Raw genomic sequence first — 13194 nt, 5'->3', positions numbered from 1 at the left:
TTGCCAAATATATGGAACAAATTATCAAAAATGTATAAAACCTATTAAGCTGTTCTTAATTTTAATCAATTTGGTTTAGAAATGACACATTTGTCACTCTGGTCTGTGTTCTAACGATAATAAGGGAGCAACATGCTCCTGCTTCTTTCTTTATAGCTAGCTTGAACTGAAACCTTGTACTTAGACTATATTTAAAGTAAATTGGTTGTTAATTAAAGTAAGCTAATAACAATTACTGTGCCTAATTATTTTGATTATATAGGTTACTTGTCAACAGTTCTTGTTGCACTTAAACAAAGCTGGAATGGCACCAGTATAAATCTAACAATTGCCAGTTCCCTGTGAACACAACTGCACCAAAGGACAAGGGTGGAGATTTTTAGTGTCCAAATTTGGAAATGAAAAACATAATTTTCAAAATTTGAGAGCCAGATTGTCACTAAAAGATACGTCTTAATGATACATATGAATGGTTTTGATGAATAACAAAAGGAAAGTCCCTACATAGAGATGACTAACGTTTTACAGTCTAATAAATATACCAAGACACTTCTGGGGAAAACGTGGAGAAGAATCTGTGTGTGTAAAATTCGGTTTAATCTCATCTGGCAACACTAAGGCTGGAGTATCTTAATCGTAACAGTGATTAATCAGTAGTGTCATAACAAGGCAGAGTTTATTCTTTGTGCTGTAAGGGGTGTGCTAATGTACCTCTGTTTAAATTCAGATGTGAACCGTTGTCATTTGGAATGGAGATATTTTAAAAAATTATTCATATTTTTTAAGTTAAAAGACATCCAACCTTCTATTTTAATTATTTTAATCTTGATGTGTAGGCTCTGTATTACGAAAGGAAAAAGGTCAAGTTCGAGAACCAAAATGGATTAGGAGGTGACAAGGCGTAACTCGTGTGGCACATCTTGTGATTATGGAGTCGCTAACACACTGTGGTGTATAAATGTAACATACATGTCACTGCTTCCTTGGAATAACTATTGTTCAGGTACATGTGCAGGCCTTTACAAAAAGGTATTGTTAACTTTAAAAAGTTATCAGTTAATGTTTCCATAATTTGAAAACAGAAATCCTTGCTCTGGGCCCAATTAATTATATAGATAATTGTAGTTAAATTCAGCTTTTTTAACTACCTCAAGTATTGCTTTTATTATAGCTATCCCGCTTTTTCTCTGATTGTGAAGCTGAAGGAAATAGCAATTTATGTTCTGATTAGTTCTAACAAGTGCTTTAGGAGTGGTGTTCTCATGTGAATAGTGCAGATTACTCATATGTGTCTGAATTTGCATGTCTGAAAATTTATGCGCAGACAATATAAATGTTTTGTCTATATTTTTAACTCGCATCCTCCGTTCTTGAGAGTGAATTAAAAATCTGATGAAGTATGGGCTGGAAAAGTGGACAGTGAGGTAGATTGAAACCTGGCTGAGCTGGTGGTCTCAGGGGGTTCTGGTAAGAAAATTCAGCTGGGAGCTGACCCGCAATGGTGTGTCCCACCGAGCAGTGAGGGGCCAGTACTGCTGCATGTCATTCGTGGGCCGAGGGCCTGACATGCAAGTTGAAGGTTGCAAAAACTGGGACTGCTCAGCCTGGAGAGGAGGAGGCGGCTCAGGAGGGACATTGTCAGTGTCTATAAATACCTCATGCAGGGGAGTGCAGAAGGTGGAGCTAGAATCTTCTCAGTGGTGCCCAGTGAAAGGCAAAAAGGCAAGGAGAGCAAATTGAAACACAGGAAATTCCACTTAAACTTAAGAAAACAAGTTTTACTGTGAGGGTGGTCAAACATTGGCAGAGGTTGCTTAGAGAGATTGTGGAGTCTGTCTTCCTGGAGGTGTTCAAAATCCAACTGGACACAGCCCTGAGCGACCTTGTTGGAGTTGAACCTGCTTTGGCAGGGCCACAGGGCGAAGATGGTCTCAAGGAGGGGTGCTGGAGCCTGCCACCCTTAGCAACTCTCAAGTTCTGTGAAAAATGTGTACAGGACTGACATATCTGTCTTTTATCCTGAACTAGTGAGAAGAAGCAGCGGTTTTCATGTTTGCAGTAGTATTTTTTTGCCTAATCCTTTTTTTTTTTTTTTAAATTCAAATGAGTCAAAGGTAAATTTGTCCTTAAAACTAAAAGGGTAATTTAATTAGTTGCTATTAAAATCAAGGGCGAAGTATTAGCTCTCTTTGAATGTAAAAATAGGTAACAGTCAATGAGAGAGGGAATAGAAACTGTCACACCAGCCTTTCAGTCTGTTCTTCATGCATGATTTCATCTTCTTTCATAATCACTCTTGGGGGAATTTATGGATAGTATCATTTTCTCCTTGTTCCTGTTATGTGAGCTGAAACAAGCATGAGTCCATATTCACTGAGCCACATCACTGCTGCTCTCTTAGCTTTGCCGTGTTGGTAGGAAATGTCACACTGATACATTACATAATTGCAGCTGGCCCCTTTTTGTATGATTATTGCCTTGCTATTATTTGAGGCAACTAGAGATGTTTTTATATAATCTTGTATCTGACTAAACTTGTATCCATCTCCAGAGCTAGTGATGAGAATTACATGGTACCACAGCATTGTATTAATTAAATAGATTGTTGCATCATTTTCAGGTCTGTCTTCATATAATAGAAAAAAAATATTAAATTATTATCATCCTAAAAATTAAATAATTATCCCTCATCAGAGCTAATCTGATGCAGGAAGCCTGGATTTAAATATCCTCCAACTGTTGTGGCGGATCTAATTATGCCAGTTTTACCTAAATAATTCCATCCTTCTGGCTACTGTACAAATACATTTTTTCTTACACCCTGCGTACAGTAATGAGCCAAAAATTCCTGTTGCCCTTTTTCTAGGAAGTTTGGGCAGATCTGCTAGTGAAATGGTTGTTAAATAACAAGACAGGGGCCTGTGCTGGGGAGCAGTGCCAAATGACACTGCTGTCACCCATCAGAGGAGCCTGTCCCGTGTCAGCTGAAGGGTGCAGCCCATGTCTGACCGGTGGTAGGGGGCTCTGCTACACCGCTGCTCTATGGCTACACACTCCTTGCTGCAGCAGCGTGCCTGGGCTCATCAGGATGTCCTGCTCACCTCTCACCATGAGCTGTATGAAGGTTATCTTACAGCTTTAACAACTGGAACTGCCGGCCAGCTGGGGTCATGACTTAGGCTTCACTTGCAATATAAACATACTTTGAGACTACAGCTTTACTGTAGCATAGAGGTCTTGATGCCAGACTGCTGCCTGCATCTAGCATCGAGTAATTAAGGGGCTGTACAGCAGCTGGTTTAGTGAGAAGGCACCCGCACTAGCCAGTAGTATGTAGTAACATCTTACAAATGTGTCACTGCATTATGATACAGTGGTGGTGTTTACAGTTCTGATTTTAGTCTTTGGATTTTGTATCTCTTGTGGGTGCTGGAACATGTTTCAGGTGCTTTCGGTTTCCATTGCCTAGATCTGGAATGTGTCTCAGATGGCTAACAAAACAGAGCCTGTCAGTCAGGATTTGGAATAAATTGTATTGATTTTGATAGGTGTGTGATGGTGGCTGCCGGTGCCACTGAGGGTGACTTACTGGGTGTACATTTTCACAGAAATGAAGCTTCTGTGGATGTTAGGGTTTTGTGGAAAATGGGAAGCAAAAGGCTTTAGCTGCTGTATCCCCTTTTCCAGTCTTTTCAGAATAGATACACGGGACACACATCAATACAGGGCACCACTGGTAAAATTTCAGATATTTTTTTTGATGATCCATACATACTCCTTTGATTTAGTCCTGTTTTATGCTAGGGAATACTGCTGATGTGCTTGATTACCAACACACATCTGTGTAAATCCATTTTTTGGTCTTCATCCTGTTCCTCCCCCTGATTTTCAGTTCAAACACTCCATGTCCTCCTGTCTGTGATGGAGATGTTTGTGTCTAAATCATGTAGAAAGTGTTTAAAGAACAAGGGAGAGACTCATTAATAAAGAAGAAATTTACTAAAAACACTTGTCCTTCTCCCATCACCTCCTGTCTTATTCTGTTTCCTGCAAAACAGGCTGTTGACAATCCCCAAGCCCAAATATGTGCCACCATTAGAGGTGAATGTCTTTTCCCCACAAGTGTCTCTGTCAGTGCATCTTCACAAGCAAATTTTGTGTTTAAGCCTATGGCTTTTTTTTTTATTTCAGATGAGCTATATTAGCATTTCTCAAAACAAAGTACGTGCCACCCTACAGCATTCTTCTGGCTTCTGTGCAGCACTGTGGAACACCATTCTGTACTGTGTGAAGCACAGATCCTCTTATATTTGGAAAATATGGCTAGTCTTAGTTACCAGAGCACATACACATCTATTAGAGGGTTCCCACACTATTTTTGTTGACTGGTTGTACTGGGTCTAGAGCCAAATTCCAAATGTGTGTACCACAGGACTTTGAAATAATGAATGTGTAATCACTGGACCCAAAAAATGCTTCATTATCGAGCAAGCTGATCCAAGTCAGAACTTCAGAAGCTCACCATCCTTAAGTGACGTGGATCTGTAGTTCTTTGGAATTGAAATGCTTTGCTTGAGCTTGAATTGAAGTAAAGGAAGAGATCTGTTTCAGTTTAGTGTATGAAAAGTTTTAATCCTCTTCAGGTAAAAAGGAGATGTATGTTTCTTTCTCACGAACAGGCATAAGTGAATGGGAACACCTATGTTAGTATGCTCAGCGGTGTGTGCCAGAATTAAAAAAACCCATCAAACCTTTACACTTGTAAATGTTGGGCTTTAAATCCAGTGAGTGAGATCAGAACAGTATGTAATGTTAACACTGTCTGTGTCTTCTGATGCCAAGATGATTACGCAACCAGCTCCAAGTTGTCAACTGTTCTTTTTCAGTCCCTTATGCTGACCCTGAATCAAACTGGCTTGACTTGAAGTGCAACTGAATTTCAACAGCGTTGTACCTTGCAGTGATCATTTGGAGTTGTAAAACAGCATGTATATTATCAGAAAGCAACATGCTTTTGTGCTCTGTATGAAAGAGGCAACTTACTCATCATAACAATGAAAAAACTACTTAAAATTCGAAACAGTCTGAGGACAAATTGTGATCTTCCTCATCAGTCAAGTCACTAATATTATTTTAGATGTGTCCTCAAGGGTAGCGAAGATCAAAATCTGCACAAGATATAATGACTGATTTTTATTCCTAAATAAAGACCTTATGAAGGTAAATTCATAACAAAATTTAACAGTATAGAGCTGATGCCAGGTATTTGTAATGAAATTTATCTTTAGTATTCTGTTGGGGTTTTTTTTTCTTTGTTTTAATCTACAAAGATCTGTAAAATGTTTGGAGGTTAATTAATCCCAGCCATGAGTAAACTTACTATGTCGATTGTGGTGTGCTCAGAGAGCCAGCAGTATGCGATGTGCTGAGATACTGTTGAAGGTGTAATGTGGGCAGAAGGTCAGTAAAACCAAAGGAAAATTCCACAGTATTGTTTGGGAAAAGTCAGAGAGGATTGTTAAATAAGCTTCCTGAACAGCAAATGAAAGTGTAAAAGAAAAAAATAAAAGTCTGTAAGAGAATCTTTGCATATCAAACCCAACCTATTTCCAGACAAGCTTTAACAAGGTTTCTCTTCCATTCTTACGAAGGGATGAGCATTCCCATGTAGTTATGCAGCTAGAAAACAATGAATACTCTTAGAACAAATAATGAAAAACAAAAGAGAAGATAAAGCAAATTCGTTTCTGGTGTTTGGCATCCAGAATCCAGATTATAGCTGGGGGTGAAGGATCTGTGGAAATGGTCATTTTATAAAGAAGAGAAAAAACATTGCTGCTGTTGAACTTCTGTAGTTAACAGGATCGCAGAGACACCATAAATGAAAACAAGAGTAGCAGATGTCTAGTATTACTGCTGTCTTATTTTCAAAACATCTTCTGAAACTGTATCCCATTTTGTAATTGAAAAATTTTAGTCAAGCAAAGTTTTAGATTCCTAATTCTTGGATAGAAAGAACTCCTTTCATTTTTAAGTTTTTCTCTAAGATAAACAGTCATTTCTAAATCTGTCTTGGTTTAGCTTGATGTCAGTTGAACAAACCTGTATCTACAAAAAGTTGAGACTTTTGATTATAAGCTTTGTTTTAATACTTCTTTCACTGTCTTCCATAAAACCATAGATTCAAGTTACTTAACAAGGGAATATCTCTGAATTTGATAGTACTATAGTTTGTTTAGTAGTTTTCCTTTTTAGAGGGTTAGGATTTAAAAAATAAATATACCACATGATTCAAACAGCTTTCATCCTCCTTGGTTATTTTAAATTTTACATATATAATGCTTAAATATTCAGAGAAAAATCCTACATATCCTGGTCAATTTTCTTTGAGTATATAGAGTGGAAATGTTTTGCAATTTAATTTAAAAAATGTATTTTCCTCTGTTTGCCTATTGTAAATGGAGTTGAAATGGAACATTCGATATGGGTATATAATATTCTAGCAAAGTTAATTTTTTTATAATATTAAAATTTATATATTTATAACCATCATTATTCTAAAGGAGTAGTTCAGTCTGTAGGACACAGGAGAATAATGCAAACCAAATGTAGACTTCAGTTAATACACGAAATCCTAACATTTTGATTTGGAAAGACAACTTGGATCTTCTTGCTGGGTCCTCTCTTTTCACTTCAACAGGGGCAATGAGAAAGATGAGGTTTAGGAAGTGTTATAGTAAAAATGTAAGCGTTTTAATTTCCTAATCTAATTTTAAAAGTTGAAGCGTGCTTTTAAGAAATGCCCACTGTTTAATCTTCCTTCCTTCTTAGCCTGTTTTATTAGTCAGTTATTTTCCAGGGAAATAATTCTGAAAATTCATTTTTTAATCCAAATTCAATATTAGGTCAATACTAGCTTTTGGGTTGGTATTTTTAAGCTTTAATAATACAGCTGTACTTTGACCTAGAAACCTATTTTGCTTTCGTAGTTGTAACGACCGTTTTTTTAACATCTGTCTGCAGTTCATTTTACATGTATTTACAAGTATTTAGTTACCATTTAAATATTGTTATTACAAGAATAATATAAAGACTTGGGAGGAACATTTGAAAACGTTTTGCAAGGATCAGTGAAAAGTCGTCATTGGAGGAAGATCGTGGAGCAGTCTCTTCCTAGCAGAAGCCTGTACGCATGTGGCAGACTTGTGACTAGCTAAAGATCCTTCACTCAGCTCCTGAGAAACAGCGTGTTCACAAAGTCTGTGTTCCTGTTTGCAAGTCTCAGTCCAAAGGCGCTCTCATACGCTGCCAAAGGGTTTCCATTCTCCGAGGAGCCAGTGAAGGTGCTCCTAGTTTATTATCCAAAAGCAAGTCCTTTGGGCTGTCCTTTCAGTTGTTTTCCAGGTGCCATAAACCGCAGATTGCAGCAAGAAATAAATTTAGATACAGCACAGTAGGAAATTTTAAAAGCCAGCAGCTTCTGCAAAGGATTGTCAAGAGCAATCTGCAAGGAGACTGGTTTTGGCATATAGATTTTGAGCTGAAATGGCACAGGGAAGGAAGTGCTACTTGCCAGCCCTCACCACCATATGCTTTATTATAATGTAATGTGCAAAGAACATGGAGACAGCAGCTGCTCTGGAGGGAGGTGGCTACTTGTTAGATTTTGAAACCTTTCTGAAATGTCTGTTCATTTTCTTTTCACTGGTATTTTTTTCCCCTTGCTTACGTATTTGCATTCAAAAGATGTTCACTAAAAGAAACCTATTTTTAGACCACAGTAAGAGGAGGTTAGTGTGATCTCCTTTTTGTTGAAATAAAAATCATTTTAGAAGGACTCTAACATTTCATTTTAGATGTTGTGAAATGTGGGTAGATTTTTATTTTTTCAGTATCTGTTTGCATCAGGGCAAGATGAAATCATGTACAAATCAACTATTATCTAGGATAAAGAAATCCGTCTTTCCTTGGTTTCCAGTGTGTGTTTGCTAGTGGCTTGATCACATTCACATTTAAGCCAATGTCCAGGTTTACTGACTTCAGTAGCACAGAGCACCAAAGCATAAATGAGGATTTAGATCTAAAATGGAAAGAGTTTGATGTGACATGCACAGAGAAATCAGTCTTTCCTAGCATCACTACCGAGGCAGGGAAGTTGGTTGTTCTGTTGCTTTGAGAAATGTGAAGTTCTTAGCATACTTCAGGAACTGCGTGCTTGCAACACCATGAAAATGAACCTTATTTATTTTAACAAAACTGTATTTCAAAGGGTATTTTTTTAAAACCTCAGATTCTCATATTCACTGAATGTAACAATCCTTCCAGATACACATAACTACAAGCACTTGGGTTTTGAATTAGGGATTCTTAAGTGAATTTGAGCATCCAGAGGGAAGTTACATCACAGTATAATGGGATTATAGCAGGGCAAGTTGTTGTAGCATATAATAAAATTAATATATCATATTAGCATTTTTGCTGAGAGTCACTGTTTTTTTGACCCTGAAGTAATGCTGAAACGTCATGGCAACGCAATATAACTCAATAAAAATGATGGTTTATGTAGAAGAGAGATGTTACAATTCTTTTTTGAGGGGTAAATCTCTTTGAGACAGAGATTTTTAGATTATTATGTATTGCTCATCATAGATGCATTTCTCTGAAAATTAAATGACATGAATCTATCTGTCCTCAGAAAGATAATTCTGATGGAAAAATCTGTGTTTATTTACTTACTTCATTTCTGGGACAGTCTATTCCTTTCTATCTGACCTTCATTTTTTAAACCAGATGCAATTGGTGGTTATCTGCAATACATACTTAGTAATGCTTCCTTAAAAGTTCCTTTTACCTTTTGGTGGCCATACTTGTTGCAAGAATTGAAATCTAAATAAGGTTACTGACTTGTGACTTTAATCATGCCCTGCGTTACCCCCTCATCCTACTGAAGGGCAATGTAGGGAATTCCATCTACGCAGGAATCCCATTTCCAAAGTAGACTGGATTTTAAAGGCTATAGTAATGTTAAACATGGATTCTGAATAAAGCCCTGCAGTCCTAATTCTGAAAAATGTGAGGCAGAAGTTTACATTGCATTGAAAACTATGGCTCACAGTCTTTTCTTGAGTCAAATGAAAATCTGTTTTCAGTACAAATTAAAATTGTGAAAGGATGACTTCTTTTGGTTCCCGTAAGTGTAGTTCAGCCCTAGCTTAAGCAACACTTTTCTGAGTTACCGACAGTTCACACACTGGTCACTTTAAGTCAGTCTAGAGTCTTGACAGCACAGGAACTTTTTGTTTGGGACATATTACACCTCCAACAAAGTTTGTAAGTGAAATGTATGTTTGGGTTTTTTTGTATTTTGAATGGGAAGATAAAGCCTTCCTTGTCCCTGAAGGACTGAGATTGTCAGGAGTTGCAAGATGTGTAGCCTATTCAATTTTTTCTGACATATAAAGATATTTATTGTCTGAAGCAGCAGAGTGAAGTGTGGCAATGCTAAACCCAGGTACTTTTAGATGTAGAGCTATTATTTTATAGATTGGTGGAAATACCTTTTTCACTGAGATTTGCTGTTATGATTAGATGCAGATTTATTATTTTAGGCAAAAATGCCTGATAGAAGTCTTTCTTTAACTCACTATTATAACCATGGAAGTCAGCAAAACAGTCTAATTCTGAGCAAGTGAGAAAAGGAAATCCTCTGTTTGTGAGAAATGGGAATTAATTATTTTTGAGCCTACGGAAAGGTACTCCATTTTTAATGATGTATCGCCATATGCAGGCTATTCAAGAGAAGAAATGGAAGAGACCTAATGTAGCTGTTACTCTAGGGTCGTTTTCCCCATTGCAAGAGTAGCTGCCTCAAGTCTGTTACAGCTCTCCAGACTTGTTGCTAGCTTTTCGAAATTGGAAGGTGCGTGACTGCGCCGTTAGGGTTTCAGATCTTGGTCAGTACACAGTCACTTTGTTCGTAATTGTTCAGAAGGTATGTGTGCTGCCTGCCATTACAGAAATTCATATCTCACGTTTTCTTTTCAGCCACCAGAAAAAGAGGGCGGGCTGCCTCGCCAGGTAGGCAATAAGACGGAGTGTGGTCTCTTGGGATTTGTCCTGGATTTGAAGCAGGACTATGAGCCTGTTCGGAACCTCATCCCTGAGGAGAAACTCTATAAAGTTTACACATTCAACTCTGTGAGAAAGTCCATGAGTACCGTCATTAAAATGCCAGATGGTAGTTTCCGAATGTACAGCAAAGGAGCTTCTGAAATTGTTCTGAAGAAGTAAGTTCAATGGATTAGTTGCTGTGTTTTTCCAAAAAGCAAAACATTCTGACACTAATAAGCCATACATGGGGATTCTGGTATTTGGAATTTGCTACTTAGAGTAGAAATGTGGCACATGTTAGTAGTATAAGCTGTTATTTTTCTTTTCTAAAGAAATTTAAGTCCTCACTATTTCAAAACTGTTTAGCTTATTTTTCTTATCATTGGCTAGCCAAAGAATTGGGTCTGCTCTCAGTAGTTTACAAATGGATTATTTATGTTCAACCCATTTGGAAAGTTAGGATTGTTCAATTTCATTATAGGTTGTCAGCTCATTAATTACATGGGTTTTGAGGAAATAATGGATGAAGGGCTCTTGGTGTTTCTGTAGTAAGTTACAAGCAAATTCTCTTGGATATTTTATAGTGAATTTTCTTGTTTAATCTAAAAATCTGCACTAGAAATTAAAAACTTGCCAGCAAAAGAGGAAAGTGTTGAATGAAACAAGCTGATAAAAGGAAGCATTTCTCTGCAGTCATGCCAATACATAATCAACTTCCTTCCCCCTCCCCATTTTCTTAAATAAAAAAGATGTTCCAGGATTCTTAATGCAGCTGGTGAACCTCGTGTCTTCAGACCACGTGACCGAGATGAAATGGTGAAGAAAGTGATTGAACCTATGGCCTGTGATGGACTGAGAACTATCTGTGTTGCTTTCCGAGACTTTAACAGCAGCCCGGAGCCTGACTGGGACAACGAAAATGACATATTATCTGACCTGACTTGCATCTGTGTTGTTGGCATTGAAGACCCAGTAAGGCCAGAGGTATATCAAATTCTAATGTTACAATGCATTTCTCTGAGAGATAAGCATAAATTGAACTACAGATTTCTTGTAGCTTTTAATTTTTTTTTTTCTTATTAGCTCTGACAAAGAAAATGGAAGTGAGCTTTAGAAATAGACTTTACTTGATAAAAAGTCAAATGATTAACCTGATAGAAATCAACTATTAATGAGACAATATTTAAAAAAAGAAAAATAGGGCTATCTGAACTACAGAATTGAGATGACTTAACCTTCTCTCAAGGTGTCCACTACAGGAGGACTGAGCAGCAGAAGTTTTATTATGCTCCCAAAGTTTTCCTTGAAATAATGCACTGATGTGCAACTCGGAACATGGAGATGTGCGGTGATTGTAACTGCAAGGTGCTCGCTTCCCACAGGAATTGCATGCAGCCTTGGAGCTTTGTGTTTCACTGTAACAGCTGCCACTTTACTAATGGTCTTAAGATGGTATCTGGTGGCTACTCAGGAAAACTGTTTTTAATGCTGTATTTGGACGAGGAAAAGCTATGCCATGGAAAGGCTGCAGGTTTTATGGATACTATACTTAAATGGCTTGTAAAAATACAACTGAACTTTCAGCTCAGCTCAGCTGGGAGAATCAGTATGTGTGCACATTGGATGAGCCTGTTACTGCACTTGTGAATTATATTACTACAGTAATACAAAGGGTAGATTGAGCAGTAGAAACTTTGTGTCTGGGCTGTGTATATGGTGCTTGATAATTAGTCTTGACAGTGGAGAATAAATTCCATTTTACAGTTTAGAAAGAGTGACAGAAGGTAAGTCCCAAAGTTGAAAGTGCAGAGCGTCAAGTGCAGGTATTTTCCATAACTTTGGTGCTTTTCTTGCTGACTCAGCCATGAGCATGTGGCGAGGGCTGCTGCGTAGGCACAGCTGGAGCTGTGTGGTGAGATGTGAGAGCACCTGCCCCAGCACCTCCTGCAGATGGGGGGAGCAATTAATCCCGTCTTGCTACCCGTTCTTCGAATCTGCTGTTATTTTAGTAGATGATTAATGACTGGTTTGCTTTGGACTAAGGTCATTGAAAGATAACTCAAATTTCTCTTATAAAAAGAGTGGGTTCTGCTGCAAAAAGTAAGTACGTTGGTACTTTTTTATTTTTCTGTCTCATTTTATATTTTTTCCTGTATCTTTTTTAAATGACCTCTAAATCTTTGTATTTGATATACCTGGAGCACCTCTCCTATGGAGAAAGGCTGAGAGAGTTGGGCTTGTTCAGCCTGGAGAAGAGAAGGCTCCGGGGAGACCTTATTGCAGCCTTCCAGTGCCTGAAGGGGCTACAAGGAAGCTGGGGGGGACTTTTTACAAGGGCCTGTAGTGTCAGGGCAAGGGGTAACAGGTTTAAATTGAAAGTGGGGAGGTTTAGATTGGATATCAGGAAGAAGTTCTTCCCGCAGAGGGTGGTGAAGCACTGGGACAGGTTACCCAGAGAAGCTGTGGATGCCCCATCCCTGGAAGTGTCCAATGTCTTCAAGGCCAGGCTGGATGAGGCTTTGAGCAACCTGGTCTAGTGCAAGGTGTCCCTGCCCATGGCAGGGGGGTTGGAACTAGATGATCTTTAAGGTCCCTTCCAACCCAAACCATTCTATGATTCTATGATGGGCTTTCTTTTTTTTTTTTTTCAGTATCAGTAAGGTTATATTATAAAGTAAATCTTGCTTAGGTGAAAACCATAGGATAAACTCCTTATTGTCGCAGTCATCAGATAACCAGCATTCACTTTATCTGCCATCAGATGGTCTCTTGCTGCTAATCCATCTGTCCCTACACCTGACAATGCAAGTCTTTAAGAATCATAGAATCACAGAATGGTTTGGGTTGGAAGGGACCTTAAAGATCATCTAGTTCCAACCCCCCTGCCATGGGCAGGGACACCTTGCACTAGACCAGGTTGCTCAAAGCCTCATCCAGCCTGGCCTTGAAGACATCCAGGGATGGGGCATGTTTAAAAACGTTTAAAATGTTTAAAAACATTCTTAAAATGTTCTGTCTGCCATGAGCCCTTAATGCTCAAGCTCACAGGTACATAAACTCAGAAAGTTTTTAACTGTTGGTGAC

General features: G+C 38.3%; 1 protein-coding gene across 1 annotated transcript in view; it reads left to right on the top strand.

Annotated features, from left to right (window-relative positions):
- LOC104506039 (plasma membrane calcium-transporting ATPase 2-like) overlaps positions 1 to 13194 on the top strand; it is a gene marked incomplete at its 5' end in the record, with an annotated part of 93409 nt that overhangs the window by 27850 nt on the left and 52365 nt on the right. The window contains 2 exon segments of the mRNA XM_010146846.1: positions 10045 to 10286; positions 10860 to 11094. Coding sequence (XP_010145148.1) covers positions 10045 to 10286; positions 10860 to 11094 — 477 coding nt within the window.

Source organism: Eurypyga helias, unplaced genomic scaffold (assembly GCF_000690775.1).
Source record: "Eurypyga helias isolate BGI_N326 unplaced genomic scaffold, ASM69077v1 scaffold18702, whole genome shotgun sequence".
NCBI classification, from domain to species: domain Eukaryota; kingdom Metazoa; phylum Chordata; class Aves; order Eurypygiformes; family Eurypygidae; genus Eurypyga; species Eurypyga helias.
Note: the sequence above shows the minus strand (reverse complement) of the source record. Positions and strands in the feature narration are given on the sequence as shown.